Raw genomic sequence first — 19,294 nt, forward strand, 5'->3', positions numbered from 1 at the left:
CCCCCCCCCCCCCCCCCCCCCCCCCCCCCCGCTCGCTCGCAAGCCACAAGCTGGAGTATACAAGCAATGTAGACCAAGCTTGAAGACAAATTTGGAAAAAACAGTAGCAGTAAGAGGTTTTGTTGTAAACATATCAGCTAGCTGACTAGTAGTAGTGATGTGCAACAACTTTAGGACCTGCTTTTGTAGTTTTTCCCTTACAAGATGGCAGTCAATCTCAATGTGTTTTGTTCTTTCATGGAACACTGAGTTCTCAGCAATTGCAACAGCAGATTTGCTATCACAGTATAACATGGCTGGGGAATTAATCTTCACTTCCAGGTCTTGTAATAGGTGAATCAGCCACTGGATTTCACAAGCTGCTGCTGCCATTGCCCTATACTTAGCTTCAGATGAACTTCTTGATATGGTGTGCTGCATTTTTTACTTCCATGAGATCAATGTGTTGTCAAGGAACATGCAAAAACCTGTGACAGACCTCCTATTGTCTGCCCAATAAGAGTCAGTGAAGCCCTTGATCTGCAATGATGATGATGTTGAGAAGAAAATACCTTGTCCAGGAGATGCTTTGACATATCTCAGAACCCTATGTGCTGCCTGCATATGTATATTAGTAGGATAATCTAGGAATTGAGATAACGGTTGTGTAGCATAGCTTATATCAGGTCTTGTAATTGTGAGATATAGCAATTTTCCTATAAGCCTTTTGTATTGAGTAATATCATCAATTTTGTTTCCAGGTCTTACTGAGCTTGATAGATGTGACCATGAGTGTTTTGGTTGGTTTGCATTGTAGAAAACTAGTTTCTTCAAGTAATTCAGAGTGTATTTTCTCTGTGTGACTGATATGCCTTTACTATTTCTAGCCACTTCTAACCCCAAGAAGAACTTTAAAGGACCTAAATCCTTAATGTGAAAAACAGCATCCACATGCCCTTTAATCTGTTGAACCTGGCTTAGATTTGGGCTGGTAACTACCACATCATCAACATACATAAGTAGAGCCACAAAATCATCACTTTTACCCCTTGTGAATAGAGAGGAATCAGACACTGCCTGTTTGAACCCCATGCTCAACAACTCTTGTCTGCTGGCATGTTTCAATCCATATAAAGACTTGATTAGTTTGCATACCTGACCAATTTTAGGAGATGTGAAACCAGGGGGTAGTGTCATATAGACCTCCTCATTTAGATCCCCATGTAGAAAGACATTATTCACATCTAGCTGATGAAGTACCCATCCCTTGATTGTAGCCATAACAAGTAATACTCTGATTGTGGTTATCTTTGCCACAGGGCTGAATGTATCTAAATAATCTAGGCCAGGTGTTTGAGTGTACCCTTTTGCCACCAACCTAGCCTTGTGCCTTTCAATAATAGTTCCATCAGCCTTAAGCTTAGTCTTGAAAACCCATTTGCATCCTATTGGTGTCTTGGAAGGGGGAAGATCAATGATAACCCAAGTATTGTTGGCCTGTAAAGCACTAATTTCTACCTCCATAGCTTTCTTCCAGCAATCTTTTTTGATGGCTTCATTATAAGTTTTTGGTTCTTTGGCACCCAAGATATTGGCAGACTATATGATTGTGATAGGTTATCATAGGATATGAATTTAGATATGTCATGTGGAGATGTTCTTCCGATAGCATTCTGACAAGTATAATCACTGAGGTATGCAAGTGTGATTCTTATTCTTGTTGATCTCCTTGGGTCTGGTGGTTGTATTATTTCTGTATCTTCATGCTCATTTTCTTGGGTTGGTGTGACTAGTGGATTCTCATGTGAATCAATTATACTATGAGCTTATATTATTTACCAGTTACTTTTTGTACGCATCTTGAGAGGATTATGAATAAGTACTGGTAGCAATCGGGCAATAATGGTGGTTGTATACGATGTATGTCCTAGAGTAGACTATGTGATCCAAAACTGAATGGTGGAATGGGTTTCAAAGACTTAAATAGATTCAATTTGGCCCTTCTTGCTAAACAAGGTTGGTTGTTGCTAACACATCCCACATCCTTGGTAGCACAACTATATAAGGCCAGATATTATCCCCACTCTGACTTCTTTCAAGCAAATGAGTAAATCCCAACTATTGTTGGAGGTCAATCTTGGCCGGTAAGGACATTTTACGTAAAGGTTGCTTCATGGGGATAGGAAATGGCTTTTCCACAAGCATTTGAGATCATCCATGGCTTCTAGATGCGAATGATTCGTATATTCAATCCTCGAGGCAAGATCATGTTGCTACGATAGTGAGCTCCCTTATTAGTTTTGCCATTGGAGATGGGGATTCTGTTCGGTTGGGTGCATTGTTTGTAGCTAGAGATATCCAGTTGATAAAGCATATCCCAGTTTCGATCTAGTGATCTAGTTTGATAACCATTGTTTGGAATAATCTTTCTTGGTTGGGAGCTAATACTAGGTACTTGGCATTGCGACTCTTTCATGAATGGTCTGATAATTTGCATGGCAATGCTTTTACGCATATTGTTCAATCTATTTATATGTATGTAGTTTCTCATGCTGAAGGGGTGATGCTTGTCTATGTTGATACCGCGGTTTTTACGTGATACAAGACAGGGCTTCTATGGTGTTCTGATTAGAGCAAGGAATGGGGAGAGTTCGTGGCAGCTAAAAATGGTCCTATTCGCTGCTTGAATGATCCTCACTTAGCGGAAGCTTTGGCAATTAAGGAGGCGCTTTCTTGGACGATGGAGAGGGGGTTTTCAAAAGTAATAATTCATTCGGATTGTCAAGTGGTGTTCGGTTTGATTAATAGCGAGTTACCAGATTTACTCATATGCAGGTTGTGTGCTCAGTATTTTGAAATAGCAAGCAGCTCCTCATAAACTCTCTCTCTCACTCTCACTCTCGTACCCTCTCCCATGGCGTCTACACATGAAGGCCACTACAGAGGAGTGAGAAAGCGGTCATGGGGTTACTACGCCATCGAGATACTCAACTTGGAATACCTTATCATGATCTAACTAATTAACAGAAAAAAATGAGAAGTCGAAGAACTTGCTTCCATTTTTTCAGAATTATACTATTCTAATATTCGATATTGCACTTACTGTGAAATTCAAGGACTTACAGTTTTTTTGGATTATGACATGACCGATTGGGTCACCTAGGACAATCTATGATCGGTTGGATTATTAATTTCAAACTCAACTGGACATAACCTCCTTCGAAAAAGTATCCTTTCACCAAATGAGTATACATGTGTTGTTTGTGCAAAAGAAAAATTTATTCCTCGTCTTTCACAATTTAAAGTACCTTATATGTCTACACCCAAAATGGTTCAGCTGAATTCCTAATTAAAAGAGTTAAATTGATTGCTAGACCATTGTTTCAAAAGTCCAGTTCGCCAGACATGCAGTATAGAATGCTGCTGATTTAATTCAATTCCAGCCCACTGGATATCATTATTCCCCCTTATACCTAGTGCACGTTTTTAAATTAAACTTTTTCCAATCTGCGTTTCTATTCTTAGTATGCAGTCCATTTTACTGTATCCCCACCTTAGTGTATCTCTATGGGCTATCTAATGAAGTTGGATATATATGTTAGTTTTAAACCTCCGTTAAATAACTAAGTTTTAAATATGTGGATATAACTATTTGATTTCTCAAGGCAAAAAGTTAGATTTTTTTTTCACTAATAAACCCATGATTATAATACAATAACTTTTAGTGAAATCAAAATATTCTACTTCATGTGTCTTTTTTCTATTTATAGAGTGGCAATTTAATGTGCAGTTACACCACCCTTTGGCAATGCTGCAATGATAATTTCATTGATATGACGAATTCAACTAAGGGTTTGTGTGTATCTATAGTTTCACATGTACTTAGAACTTAGAAGAAAAATATAAAGTAGACAATTTAGATAGATGTGTATGTTTCAACTAAAAATTGAAGTGGTAAAAATTATAGGCAAAAACTTGTGTAAGACCGTCTCACGGGTCTCAATCCGTGACCCGTGAGACAGGTTAGATCTTTGATTAATAAGGACAAAGATCCGACTCATGAATTAAATATTTGACTCATTAATCAAAGATTCAATGTCTCACAGATTGAGACCCGTAAAACAGTCTCACACAAGTGTTACCCAAAACTATAAGTTTCTTAGATTAGATCAAACAAAATTTTATTATGTATTGAGGTGTGTTGCCAGTACATGTACTATATATTATAGAGTTCAAGTTTGTATATGTTTTATAAATGGTAAGATGAAGTACTCTAGAGGTTGTCGGGTAAGAGGAGAAAACAGGAGAGGAAATGAGATCTTCAGGCGTGATATCACTTTCCTATAAGCTTTTAATCTTTCCTCTATGAAAGCAACGAGGTATCAAGATTAAATCTTATGGGATACAAGAAGATGAAAACAAAGTTCTTAGGTTGCTTTGATAAGAACTTACTGGAGAGTTATTGTACTGTGATATATCAAGATATCATGCAAAATAATTGCGTACTTGATCAGATGACACTCCTAGAATTTATAGAGATAGATTCTAACTGTTAGGAGCAGTTACTGGAAGTTTATACCAATTTTAAAACTTTCAAAAATATATAAAAAATATATTCTTTTGGATTTCACCATTTTGGTTCAAGCAGTTACGTACACACATGTGGAATATAATATTAAATTATATTCACATGTTAATATCTCCAAAGATATTAATATAACTGATTTTGGATTAGTGTTCGTAGGATTATCTTAGTATGCATGTAACATATAATTCAAATAATTATATAACCACTTTAATATTTCAAATGCACGACTACATGCTAATATGAAATAATAAAGTGAACTCACATGCACGCACAGTAAAACTTTACTGTCTCATTCGAGAGGTAAACATCCCTTACATACTGATTCTAAAACAGTGCATGCAAATATAATTCAAACTATTATATTCATATTTTAATATCTCACATGCATGTGAACATGCAAAACAAGAAATATTAAAATACACAAGTACAAGCATTGAAATAGAATGAACACAAAGTGAAATGTTTTTGCATGTTCGAGAGATACATCACCATATTCGAGAGGTAAAAAGCAGTACGCACATTTGCCTTTGAGACATTGTTTCCATGCGGACCTGCGAGACATCGATAAAACGATTCACGCAAAACTCAGTTCGAGACATCGATTCTCCGCGAATCGATCTCTCGTGAGAACTAACCTCTCGAGGCATCTCTCGCGACCTCTCGAACATCTCTCGAAATCTCTCGAATAACCCAAAATCATCTCTACCAAACTCAATAATATTTACTACTCCACAACTCCAAATATTATTTAAGCTTTCATGGTAGACATCTGAACCATTAATCCCCATTACTATATAAATATCCAACAATCCTCCTCTATTTATATAGTAACAATTAATATTGTACCAAGATAAATCCAAAACTCATGCATAAACTCATGATATTATTTAAGCGGCCATACCTCATGTTCATATAGCTTAATCTTTTAATTCATGCCCTGCACCAAGCATTTTTTCAAAAGATTAGTTAAGAGTAAATCTCATCCCTACAACAATGCAGACCAAGTACTGACTTTAGGGATACCTTTTATTTAGTACTTGCAGCCAATTAATGAAGTACTCATCAACATTGAACTCAAGACCTAACGTTATAACTTAGGCGTGAGTTGTGCTTTCCTTCACCTCTCGACTAGATGCGGGTTTTAAACCTATCTCTTCCGATGTTTTCAACACCATGTCCCTTGCCAAGGCTTTAGTAAACGGATCCGCTAAATTGAACTGGGACCGTACAAAGTCAAGTGCTACAACACCATTAATTAGGAGCTCCCGCACATAGCTATGTCGCATGCCTATGTGCCTTGACTTGCCATTATAAACATTGTTATATGCTTTGGCCAGTGTAGTAGCGCTGTCACAATGCACTAAAATTGGTGACATCGGTTTCGGCCAAATTGGAATTTCCATAATTAAATTCCTTAGCCACTCAGCTTCTTTGCAGGCAGAAGCTAATGCAATAAATTCAGATGCCATAGTTGAATCAGAAATACAACTTTGCTTTTTAGAAGCCCAGGAAATTGCACCTCCTCCAAGCAGAAATACCCATCCACTAGTTGAGGAATAATCTTCCTGATTTGATATCCAACTAGCATCAGAATATCCTTCTAGGATGGAAATATCTTTTGAATATACCAAACCATAATTAATGGTTTTATTCAAATATTTCAATATTCTTTTTAATGCTATCCAATGCATTGCACTAGGATTACTAGTGTATCTACTCATCTTACCTACTGCAAATGCAATATCGGGACAAGTACTTGTCATTGCATACATTAGACATCCTATCACTTTAGAATACTCCAACTGAGAAACCGGATCACCTTCATTTGGAATTAATTTCAATGAAGGATCCATAGGAGTAGAAACTGGAGAACCAGTCAAGTGATTAAATCTTTTTAACACTTTCTCAATATAATGAGATTGTGTTAATCTAACACCATCCTGTACTTTAGTTATTTTTATTCCAAGAATAACTTCTGCTTCTCCCAAATCTTTCATGGAGAAACTGGAACTAAGAAACTCTTTAGTTTCCTTAACCTTTTCCAGACTAGTTCCAAAAATTAACATGTCATCTACATACAAGCAAATAATGACCCCTTGTCTTTGGTCATTAAATTTACTGTAGATGCATTTATCAGACTGATTTATTTTGTACCCATTAGCCAGCACCACTTGATCAAACCGATCATGCCATTGCTTAGGGGCCTGTTTTAAGCCATAAAGTGACTTAATTAATTTGCAAACTTTATGCTCTTGTCCTGCAACCACGAAACCTTCCGGTTGCTTCATGTAAACTTCCTCCTCTAATTCACCATTTAAGAATGCAGTCTTCACATCCATTTGATGAATTACTAGATTGTGTATAGCCGAAATAGCAATTAACAATCTAATAGTAGCAATCCTTGCTACTGGCGCATAAGTGTCAAAGAAGTCAACTCCTTTTTGTTTAAAGCCTTGTGCGACAAGCCTGGCCTTAAATTTGTCGATTGAACCATCAACTTTCATTTTCCTTTTGAAAATCCACTTGCAGCCTATGGGTTTACAACCATTTGGTGGATCAGTCAAGATCCATGTATTATTTCCCATTATGGAATCCATCTCATCATTAANCCACAACTCCAAATATTATTTAAGCTTTCATGGTAGACATCTGAACCATTAATCCCCATTACTATATAAATATCCAACAATCCTCCTCTATTTATATAGTAACAATTAATATTGTACCAAGATAAATCCAAAACTCATGCATAAACTCATGATATTATTTAAGCGGCCATACCTCATGTTCATATAGCTTAATCTTTTAATTCATGCCCTGCACCAAGCATTTTTTCAAAAGATTAGTTAAGAGTAAATCTCATCCCTACAACAATGCAGACCAAGTACTGACTTTAGGGATACCTTTTATTTAGTACTTGCAGCCAATTAATGAAGTACTCATCAACATTGAACTCAAGACCTAACGTTATAACTTAGGCGTGAGTTGTGCTTTCCTTCACCTCTCGACTAGATGCGGGTTTTAAACCTATCTCTTCCGATGTTTTCAACACCATGTCCCTTGCCAAGGCTTTAGTAAACGGATCCGCTAAATTGAACTGGGACCGTACAAAGTCAAGTGCTACAACACCATTAATTAGGAGCTCCCGCACATAGCTATGTCGCATGCCTATGTGCCTTGACTTGCCATTATAAACATTGTTATATGCTTTGGCCAGTGTAGTAGCGCTGTCACAATGCACTAAAATTGGTGACATCGGTTTCGGCCAAATTGGAATTTCCATAATTAAATTCCTTAGCCACTCAGCTTCTTTGCAGGCAGAAGCTAATGCAATAAATTCAGATGCCATAGTTGAATCAGAAATACAACTTTGCTTTTTAGAAGCCCAGGAAATTGCACCTCCTCCAAGCAGAAATACCCATCCACTAGTTGAGGAATAATCTTCCTGATTTGATATCCAACTAGCATCAGAATATCCTTCTAGGATGGAAATATCTTTTGAATATACCAAACCATAATTAATGGTTTTATTCAAATATTTCAATATTCTTTTTAATGCTATCCAATGCATTGCACTAGGATTACTAGTGTATCTACTCATCTTACCTACTGCAAATGCAATATCGGGACAAGTACTTGTCATTGCATACATTAGACATCCTATCACTTTAGAATACTCCAACTGAGAAACCGGATCACCTTCATTTGGAATTAATTTCAATGAAGGATCCATAGGAGTAGAAACTGGAGAACCAGTCAAGTGATTAAATCTTTTTAACACTTTCTCAATATAATGAGATTGTGTTAATCTAACACCATCCTGTACTTTAGTTATTTTTATTCCAAGAATAACTTCTGCTTCTCCCAAATCTTTCATGGAGAAACTGGAACTAAGAAACTCTTTAGTTTCCTTAACCTTTTCCAGACTAGTTCCAAAAATTAACATGTCATCTACATACAAGCAAATAATGACCCCTTGTCTTTGGTCATTAAATTTACTGTAGATGCATTTATCAGACTGATTTATTTTGTACCCATTAGCCAGCACCACTTGATCAAACCGATCATGCCATTGCTTAGGGGCCTGTTTTAAGCCATAAAGTGACTTAATTAATTTGCAAACTTTATGCTCTTGTCCTGCAACCACGAAACCTTCCGGTTGCTTCATGTAAACTTCCTCCTCTAATTCACCATTTAAGAATGCAGTCTTCACATCCATTTGATGAATTACTAGATTGTGTATAGCCGAAATAGCAATTAACAATCTAATAGTAGCAATCCTTGCTACTGGCGCATAAGTGTCAAAGAAGTCAACTCCTTTTTGTTTAAAGCCTTGTGCGACAAGCCTGGCCTTAAATTTGTCGATTGAACCATCAACTTTCATTTTCCTTTTGAAAATCCACTTGCAGCCTATGGGTTTACAACCATTTGGTGGATCAGTCAAGATCCATGTATTATTTCCCATTATGGAATCCATCTCATCATTGATCCATGTATTATTTCCCATTATGGAATCCATCTCATCATTAATTGCTTCTTTCCAGAAAGCAACATCATGAGAAGTTACAGCTTTTGCTTCTTTCCAGAAAGCAACATCATGAGAAGTTACAGCTTTCTCAAAAGTCTTAGGATCATCTTCTATATTAAAATATAGATTTTTAGTCTCTGTTGACTCCCTTGATCCTTCAATTAAATACATTTGGAAATCTGGACCAAATGTTTTTATCTTTCGTGCTCTTTTACTTTTCCTAAGTTCTGGTTCCTTTGACACTGCATGATCATGAATTTGATCATCAACTTTGAACCCACTAGAACTAGGAATTAAATCCTGAGTTCTATTTATTGATGAGAATCTATTTTCATCAAAAATAGCATCCCGGGACTCTATTACGGTATGAACCAAAACAAAGTCATTTGGTTCTATAACATAGAACCGGTATGCTTTACTGTGTACTGCATATCCTACAAAAATAGAATCAATGCCTTTTTCTCCCAGAGCCTTTCGTTTAGGATCGGGCAACCGTACCACGGCCCTACAACCCCATATTTTCAAATAATTTAAATGGGGTTTTCTGTTGTGCCAAAGTTCATAGGGTGTTACCCTATTTCTTTTATTTGGAACTCTGTTGAGTACATTACATGCAGTCAACATGGCTTCTCCCCAGAAACCTTCACTCAGACCGGTTACCATTTCCTTGAGAGCTCTATTTTTCCTTTCTGCTACACCATTTTGTTGTGGTGTGTAGGGTGCTGTGGTCTCATGAATGATACCCACAGATTGGAAAAATGCCGGGTCATAATACTCACCACCCCTGTCAGTACGTAAAATTTTTACTAACTGACTTGTTTGCAATTCCACCTCCAATTTAAATATTTTAAATTTTTCTAAGGCTTCATCCTTAGAGTGTAGGAGGTACACATAGCAGTATCTTGAATAGTCATCAATAAAGGTGACAACATATTTTTTATTTCCCAGTGAAGGGGTGCTATGAAACTCACACAAGCCACTGTGCACCAATTCAAGTAAAATCGAATTCCTTTTTATACTAGGAAAGGAATTCCTAGTTATTTTATTTAACATACATGCAGTGCATGGTTCTTTGGTTAATTCCAATGACGGAATTAATCCATCTTTAGCCATGTCAAATAAACGCGCATAATTTACGTGACATAACCGTGAATGCCATAAAGATGATGAACACACTGTGTAAACACAACCATCAACTTTACTAATATTCAACTTAAACATATTACAGCATAGAAATCCTTGGCCTATAAATGTACCGGCCTTGGATAAAATAAAACGGTCTGCTTCAAATACAAGCTTAAAACCACACTTGTTTAATACAATGCCAGAAACTAAATTTTTTCTAACATCTGGGGCATGATACACATCTGTGAGTGTCAATTTCTTTCCAGAAGTAAGCAACAACTCAACTTGTCCAATCCCTTTCACCTTCACCATGGAATCATTTCCCATGTACAGGCTTGGACCATTTTCCAGACTCTTATAAACCTTATAAAGATTTATATCTTTGCAGACATGTCTGGTTGCCCCAGTGTCAACCACCACGAATCATTAGTCTGCATGACACAAATTTTAGATATCATAGCAATGAAATTTTCAATACTATCAGAAACAAGATTAATAAATTTACCTTGTTTCCACTGGCCACTTACTTGGCCATGATCACTAGAAGATTTACCTTCCATTTGTGCCTTTCTTTTCTTCCAAACTTCACAGTCCTTTTTAAAGTGTGGACCGTTGCACACCCATCATTTCACATATGCCTTCCCTTTTCCTTTTCCATTTTTCTTGAACTTAGAAGATTTGGTAACCTTTCCCGGTTTCCCTTTCCCTTTGCGGTTCCCATTTGGTTTGCCTTCATCAACAAGGTTGATGGTAGAACCCGCGGCTCCAGTGACCCTTGCACTACCTTTATTCTTACTTTCCTTCTGTCTGATCCCTTCCTCAACATACAGGTGGGAACCAAGTTGCTCCATGGTAAGTTCTTCCTTCCTTTGCATCAAGGCACGATGTACCTTTTTCCATGAAGGTGGAAACTTGTCTATGATACTGGCAATGGCAATGGAGTCATCCATATTCATGCCATGTTGCCTTATCTGTCCAAGGATTCTGACAATCTCATGGAATTGTTCCATGACAGAACGATTGTCCACCATTTTGAATTCATTGAATTCACTTACCAGGAATTTCTTGCTAGAGGCATCCTCAGATATATATTTTGCCTCAAGCACATCCCACAGGTCCTTAGAGGATTCCTCATATTGATAAATATCAAAGAGGGTGTCAGACATACCGTTCAGGATATGGCCACGGTAGTCGAGATCATCATTTTCCCACTTGAGCCGGCGACGGGTTGCTTCAAGCGTCTCATCCTCTTGCTCCACTGGCTTCGGGGTGCTCAGAACATATGCCACATTCAGGGCCGTAAGGAGGAACTTCATCTTCTTTTGCCATCTGCGAAAGCCCACGCCTTTAAAGTGCTCCAACTTTGGGATGTTGACAGCAAAGTCAAGGAACCCAGAATTCATCATTCCTCAGAAACAGAATTAAAAGCTTATAGATTGTTGGAAAATTTTCGGGTAAGAGGAGAAAACAGGAGAGGAAATGAGACCTTCAGGTGTGATATCACTTTCCTATAAGCTTTTAATCTTTCCTCTATGAAAGCAACGAGGTATCAAGATTAAATCTTATGGGATACAAGAAGATGAGAACAAAGTTCTTAGGTTGCTTTGATAAGAACTTACTGGAGAGTTATTGTACTGTGATATATCAAGATATCATGCAAAATAATTGCGTACTTGATCAGATGACACTCCTAGAATTTATAGAGATAAATTCTAACTGTTAGGAGCAGTTACTGGAAGTTTATACCAGTTTTAAAACTTTCAAAAATATATATAAAATATATTCTTTTGGATTTCACCATTTTGGTTCAAGCAGTTACGTACACACATGTGGAATATAATATTAAATTATATTCACATGTTAATATCTCCAAAGATATTAATATAACTGATTTTGGATTAGTGTACGTAGGATTATCTTAGTATGCATGTAACATATAATTCAAATAATTATATAACCACTTTAATATTTCAAATGCACGACTACATGCTAATATGAAATAATAAAGTGAACTCACATGCACGCACAGTAAAACTTTACTGTCTCATTCGAGAGGTAAACATCCCTTACATACTGATTCTAAAACAATGCATGCAAATATAATTCAAACTATTATATTCATATTTTAATATCTCACATGCATGTGAACATGCAAAACAAGAAATATTAAAATACACAAGTACAAGCATTGAAATAGAATGAACACAAAGTGAAATGTTTTTGCATGTTCAAGAGATACATCACCATATTCGAGAGGTAAAAAGTAGTACGCACATTTGCCTTTGAGACATTGTTTCCATGCAGACCTACGAGACATCGATAAAACGATTCACGCAAAACTCAGTTCGAGACATCGATTCTCCGCGAATCGATCTCTCGTGAGAACTAACCTCTCGAGGCATCTCTCGTGACCTCTCGAACATCTCTCGAAATCTCTCGAATAACCCAAAATCATCTCTACTAAACTCAATAATATTTACTACTCCACAACTCCAAATATTATTTAAGCTTTCATGGTAGACATCTGAATCATTAATCCCCATTACTATATAAATATCCAACAGTTGCCAGTACATGTACTATATATTATAGAGTTCAAGTTTGTATATGTTTTATAAATGTTAAGATGAAGTACCCTAGAGGTTGTAAGACTTGGTGGGATGTAGAACTTATAAGTCTTCTTTCTTATTGGCTATATTCTTTTATAATAATGGAGGAAAATGAAATTTTATGGTGAAATAATGCTTCAAGTTACTTTGATTGGCCTAATGACATTAGCAATTCTTGACAAACTTGGTCATTATAATGACTTTCAAACAATTAATTTGAATAAGAACATCCTCATTAATATTGTTTTTTTTTTTGAAGAAAATATAAGAAAAAGAGAGAAAAATGGAAGAAAAAGAATAATGAAAAAAATAAGAAGAATTTTTTTTTAAAAAAAAGTTTCATAGTGCGCAAGACACATTATTGTGTGCTTGTCTTTTTGCTCAAAGATAGGCCTACAAAAGTTTTAAATTTACCGGGGAAAGAACTATTAAAATACCTCACTCCCAATTTTGTTTTGTTTTTTGTTTTTTTTTTTTTTAACCACCTCTAAATTTTTATTTCTGAAAAAATCTTTCAAAAACTACAAATGGGTTGCTCTAAGTCAATTTCACATAAAGCCTGTCTCTAGAGTCTAGACCCAATGCACATACTTACTATGCACCTAAACCAATGACCCAAAATTTGGGCATCAATTCGTCAATGGCAACATGCAAACAAGTGGTATTATCCGATGGTATTTGAGCAGGTTGAATGAAGCAATCCTTATACCATGAATCAGGATTCACACTCCTTGATGCATGTGTATATATTTTATGTTATAAATTTTTGTGTCTTATATCATAAAATTTTGTATTTAAAAATATGAATTCTGTACTTGAAACAAATTAATAATTTGTATCTTATGCTATGAATTTCTGTGTCTTGTGTTGTGCAATTATATACCTGAACACAAATTATGTATCTAAATCATATTTTTTTTAAAAACAATCTAAATCATATTTTAAAAATAAATAAATATATATCATATATATGTGTTTTGTGTTTTTTTTTGTCTTGTGTTATAAAATTCTATACCTTATAAGTATAAATTTTATATCTCATCATTTGAATAAATTCTATACTTTATAAGTATAAATTTTATTTCTTGTCATTTGAATTCAGAGTTCATAATGCGAAATGGATTGTAGTTCATAATATAAATTGCCGAATGCAAGACCGACCAATTGAATCATGTGCTCCATCCAACTAAAAGCCTAAGATGTTAGTTGGACTGCACATTTATATTTATATTATATTTATGCTCACGCCACCCATGCAATTTTCCCGTGTCCATAAACTGTGCCGTACTGTTGAGTTTGGTTTGTGGAAAGCGGAAACGAAACTAAAGGCGGCCGCCAATAGAGTTTACTCTTAGTTTTATATATGTATCGAACCCACAGAGATCATGCTTTTGAGTTCCATCGTCCTTGCCCCCTGCTTTCACTACTAAAAACTCCAATTTTACCCTTCATTTCCATTTCTATTCTCATATTTAACCTAACACATTATATTTAATTTAATGTAATTGATATATTATTATTATTACTTTTAATAAGAATTAATTCTGAATTTAGTCCTCTAATTATTATTTAATTCATTGTTGACTTTTCTCTGCGTGAATTATTAATTTTTTATTTCTTTTTTTAAAGAGACTAACTCTATTAGAATGCAGTATCTGTTCATAACTACTTTCTCTCAACCTATTGAAGCACAGGAGTTAGAATTGTCTCCACTGAGGCTCGAACCCACCACCTCCCGTATAAAGGAAAGGGTTTGATGCCACTAGATCACAAGGTCATTGGCACGTGAATCATTAATAATGAATGTAAAATTAGAAATTTATGGCCATTGAATCCATTGTTTCTTAAACGCGAAAAATAAAACTCTAATTTTCTTATTTGAATAGTTTAATTTCACACTCAATATTAACCCCTCACACAGTGAAAAAGTTAAAAGTTTATACTGGATTAAAATTGAAAAAGATTTAATATTGCAGGACTACATTTGATAAGTTTAAAAGTTAATGATTAAAAAAAATGGTGATAATTAAATGACTAAATCTAAAATTCATTATTTTCATGATGACTTGATTGGTATATCTACCTTATAATCTAGCTTAAAAGTGAAAATTTAAAAAGCTAGTAGCTACTACCTTATTTTGAAACGCTACTTAAAAGGAGTGTTTGGTAAATAATTGTTAGTTGATTCAATTAGTGGGTTTTATTAGTTGATAGCAATAGCCGATAGTAAAAAAATGTTTGAAAAATTAGCAGTTAGTTGATAGATGATTACATGCAAAATGACTTTCTCAAAAAATCGAACGAGAAAGCTACTTTGAAAAACTTTTTGAATATTAACATTTTGGTTTTGGAGTAATAAGTTGTTACAAAAAAACTAATTAATCAAACATTCATATTGATTATTTAACTAAATCAAATAAACAATAGTGATCAAATAAGTTAAAATTAGCTAATAAACTAACTACGTTACCAATTAAAACAAAAGTAAACTTTCAAAATAAGCTATTATTTCAAACTCTTATTTTTACCAAATATAATTTATAACTTATTTATAACTTAAAATAAACTATACGCTCAAACAAAGTCATGGACTCATTTTCTAGAGTTCGTAGTCATTTTTTAAATTTTTATATATTTTTTATAAATTTATAAATTAAAATATAGAGGGAAAAAGAAAGTTTCAAGCAGCCGCCGGTCTCTGTCCCATTTCCTTCGCCGTTGTCTTCCACAGTTCCACATTTTCCCACCTTTCTCTCTCTCTCCGCTGTACTTCCCAATTTTTATTTATTTATTTATTATTATTATTATTCGATTATTTATATATTATTTTTACGCACTCTCCATTTATATTATATATTATATATATACACAGAGTCTAGAGGTTCGATTGTCTGAAAACTCTGATTCAATCGGCGATTAAGTGTTTGTTTGATCAACCGGACCGGAGATACAAAGAAATGACGGTTGCGAACATGGATAACGCCGGCGCCGAGAAGCGTCCCAAGACGAAAATTGTCTGCACTCTTGGGCCGGCTTCCCGCTCGGTGCCCATGGTCGAGAAGCTTCTACGGGCCGGCATGAACGTCGCCCGATTCAATTTCTCACATGGATCTCACGAGTATCACCAGGAGACCCTCAATAATCTCCGCCAGGCCATGGAGAATACCGGTATTCTCTGCGCTGTCATGCTCGACACCAAGGTATACCTACTATGCTTGCTATATATATCTTTATATTCTCGCTACATCTATTTTATGATTTTACCTGTCTGCTTTGATATATATATGTATACACGTTAATGATTGCATGGATCTGTAGTTAGTAGTACATTTATGGCTATTAAGTGTTTGATATTTTGTCCGACTTATTGATTGCGTTTCACCTGTCCACTTGCTGAACTGTGCCGATCACGATCTTATCTTACGTTTATTTTTCCGTTGGCTGCTTGTCACACATATACATTTTCATTGTTTGGTTTCATATTTGGTCTTGAAGTGTTTTACGGGTTTATTTGTGGTTGTGCTTGGTATAGAAAACATGGAGGGTGGGTTGGTTTATAGAAACTTCACTCTTTTTTTTTTCCTGGTATAATTGAAATTTGAAAGTGTTGATCAATGATAATGCCTTTCTTTTGGGTTGATGAGTGAATTGCACAGAATTGCCTTGAATTTCACTCACTGATCCGTTATTACCATACAGAATTTGACAATGATTGACATAGATGATATTTTTGGTATAGATTTGACTTTTTCACTTGTTATATACTTATATAGCTACCTTAACCCTTACATTGTTTTTCTTTAAAGTTTAAAAGTACATGTTACACTAGAATGCCCAATTTCTCTGACCTTGAACAACAATGAACTGATGGCCATAGCTCAAAACTCAAAAGCAAAAGCAAAAGCAGGTCCTATCTTTACTACTAGTGAGTGCAAGTTTCCACAGACATTCCTCAGTGCAATCTTTTGTTGAATGCTTATTCTTGCTTGAAAATCATGCCAAAAGGTTCTTATACTGTGCCTTTTAATCTATAACAGTTGCAGTTGATCATGCCACATTCTATAACTTTTTTGTATATCCCATTTCTTCCTTTCCGTTAAAAACCATTCTGCATGAAAATGTTTATAGGGTGATTTTGATTGTAAGTAGATATTAAGGAAGATTTAGTTTGCTTGATGTGGTCTGATTGTTTGGAGTGGGTGATCTGGATGTACTGGTTGTCTTGAAACGGTCTGAGTGGTGCCACATTTAATGTTTTGTGTTGTTTTGAGGTGTTATGACCCCTTTTTTGTTTGTTGCAGGGTCCAGAAATTCGTACTGGGTTTTTGAAAGATGGCAAGCCCATTCAACTGAAGCAAGGTCAAGAGATTACAATCTCCACTGATTACAGCATCAAGGGTGATGAGAATATGATCTGCATGAGCTACAAAAAGTTGGCGGAGGATGTTAAGCCACAAAGCGTTATACTGTGTGCAGATGGCACGATCTCCTTTACTGTCCTGTCATGTGACAAAGAAAAGGGTTTGGTGTGCTGCCGCTGTGAGAACACTGCTGTTCTTGGTGAGAGAAAGAACGTCAATCTCCCTGGGGTTATTGTTGATCTTCCAACATTGACAGATAAAGACAAGGATGATATTTTAAAGTGGGGGGTCCCTAATAAAATTGACATGATTGCCTTGTCCTTTGTTCGCAAGGGTTCAGATTTGGTGGAGGTCCGAAAGGTGCTTGGTCATCATGCAAAGAGAATCCTCCTTATGTCAAAGGTTTGCTTCCATGAAGTCTTCTGATTTACTCAATTATTATTAGTTGTTAATTTGATTTGTTGGTACACTTTATTTGCCCTTTTTGTTTAATTACTCTGCAGAAAAGTCTCCATTTTTTTTCTTTTATCTGGCAGTATATGCTTTGCTGGTCTAATATTGCATTGACACAAAATAGTTGCTTGTTTTAGGTTGAAAACCAAGAAGGTGTAGCAAATTTTGATGATATTCTTGCCAACTCTGATGCATTTATGGTGGCAAGAGGTGACCTGGGTATGGAAATTCCAATTGAGAAGATATTTTTAGCTCAGAAGGTAATGATTTACAAGTGCAACATCCAAGGGAAGCCTGTTGTCACAGCCACCCAAATGTTAGAATCTATGATCAAGTCTCCAAGGCCAACTCGTGCAGAAGCAACAGATGTTGCGAATGCTGTTCTTGATGGGACAGACTGTGTAATGCTTAGTGGTGAAACAGCTGCTGGAGCTTATCCAGAACTTGCCGTGAGGACCATGGCCAGAATCTGCATGGAAGCAGAAAGCACAATTGATTATGGAGATGTATTCAAAAGGATAATGCTAAATGCACCAGTTCCTATGAGCCCGCTAGAGAGCCTTGCATCTTCTGCTGTCCGAACAGCAAACTCTGCAAAAGCAGCTCTTATCCTTGTTCTAACCAGAGGAGGAAGTACTGCAAAACTGGTGGCCAAATACAGGCCTGGAATGCCTATATTGTCTGTTGTTGTCCCTGAGATCAAGACCGACTCATTTGACTGGTCTTGTAGTGATGAGTCTCCAGCAAGGCATAGCCTTATCTTCAGGGGATTGGTTCCTGTTCTGTGTGCAGGATCTGCAAGGGCATCTGATGAAGAGTCAACAGAGGAAGCACTTGAATTTTCCCTTCAACATGCCAAAGCAAAAGGGCTATGCAAGGCAGGAGATGCAGCTGTTGTCCTGCATCGTATTGGAACTGCTTCTGTGATTAAGATTGTGACGGTTAAGTAAAAATCATGAACCTTGTTCGGTAGCAGAAATCGAAAGGGTATCAGATACTGAAACGCTGCTTATCTATTTTTGCTCATCGGGTAGGTCAGTTATGGCTTGCTTGCCTTGCTTCTCTTTTATTTTTATTTTGCAACTTCCCCAGCACAATTTTCCCATCTTGCAAAGCTGGAGTGATGATCTTTTTAATTTGAATTGTTATAAGAGGAGTTATCTTTTATTAACCACGTTTTTGATTTTATTTTAACATCTGCTGATTGTATTACTACTGCATGAACTGCTTCAACCATATAACTGAGCTGAATTACAGTAGATTTCAAGTATTTGTTTCTGAATCCTTCCCTAGTCTATTTATTCATATATTAGCTGTTGCAGTAAACAGTAAGTTTGGTATAGAAAATTTTGCTAACAGATACATTAATATAAAATCCTGCAAATGCGGCTTCTTCAGGTCTTCTGTGTGTATTGTAAGGGAAGAAAATCTGATTTTGTGAGATTACAACATAGCATCTAATTCTGGAATTGTTATGCCGGGGATAAGGTCATTGTGAACCATGGTCCAAAAATTATGTGTCAGTTAACACTACTTGCAATTAATAATTTTTGTACTTGTAAACAAATTGAAGTCACATAACATGGTAATTAGTAACACAAAAATTGTTAACTGCAGATATAGAATATGTTAACTGTAGATACATAAATAT

At 35.9% G+C, this 19,294-nt stretch overlaps 1 protein-coding gene across 1 annotated transcript; it reads left to right on the forward strand.

Annotated features, from left to right (window-relative positions):
- The first annotated feature begins 15,686 nt into the window (after window positions 1–15,686).
- On the forward strand, window positions 15,687–18,925 carry LOC116017835 (pyruvate kinase, cytosolic isozyme-like). The gene is made up of 3 exons (XM_031258478.1): window positions 15,687–16,029; window positions 17,131–17,592; window positions 17,781–18,925. The coding sequence occupies exons 1-3, from the start codon at window positions 15,787–15,789 to the stop codon at window positions 18,591–18,593; spliced, it is 1,518 nt and encodes a 505-aa protein (XP_031114338.1). The 5' UTR covers window positions 15,687–15,786; the 3' UTR covers window positions 18,594–18,925.
- The last annotated feature ends 369 nt before the right edge of the window (window positions 18,926–19,294 follow it).

The sequence above is a fragment of the Ipomoea triloba genome, chromosome 4 (genome assembly GCF_003576645.1).
Source record: "Ipomoea triloba cultivar NCNSP0323 chromosome 4, ASM357664v1".
NCBI classification, from domain to species: Eukaryota; Viridiplantae; Streptophyta; class Magnoliopsida; order Solanales; family Convolvulaceae; genus Ipomoea; species Ipomoea triloba.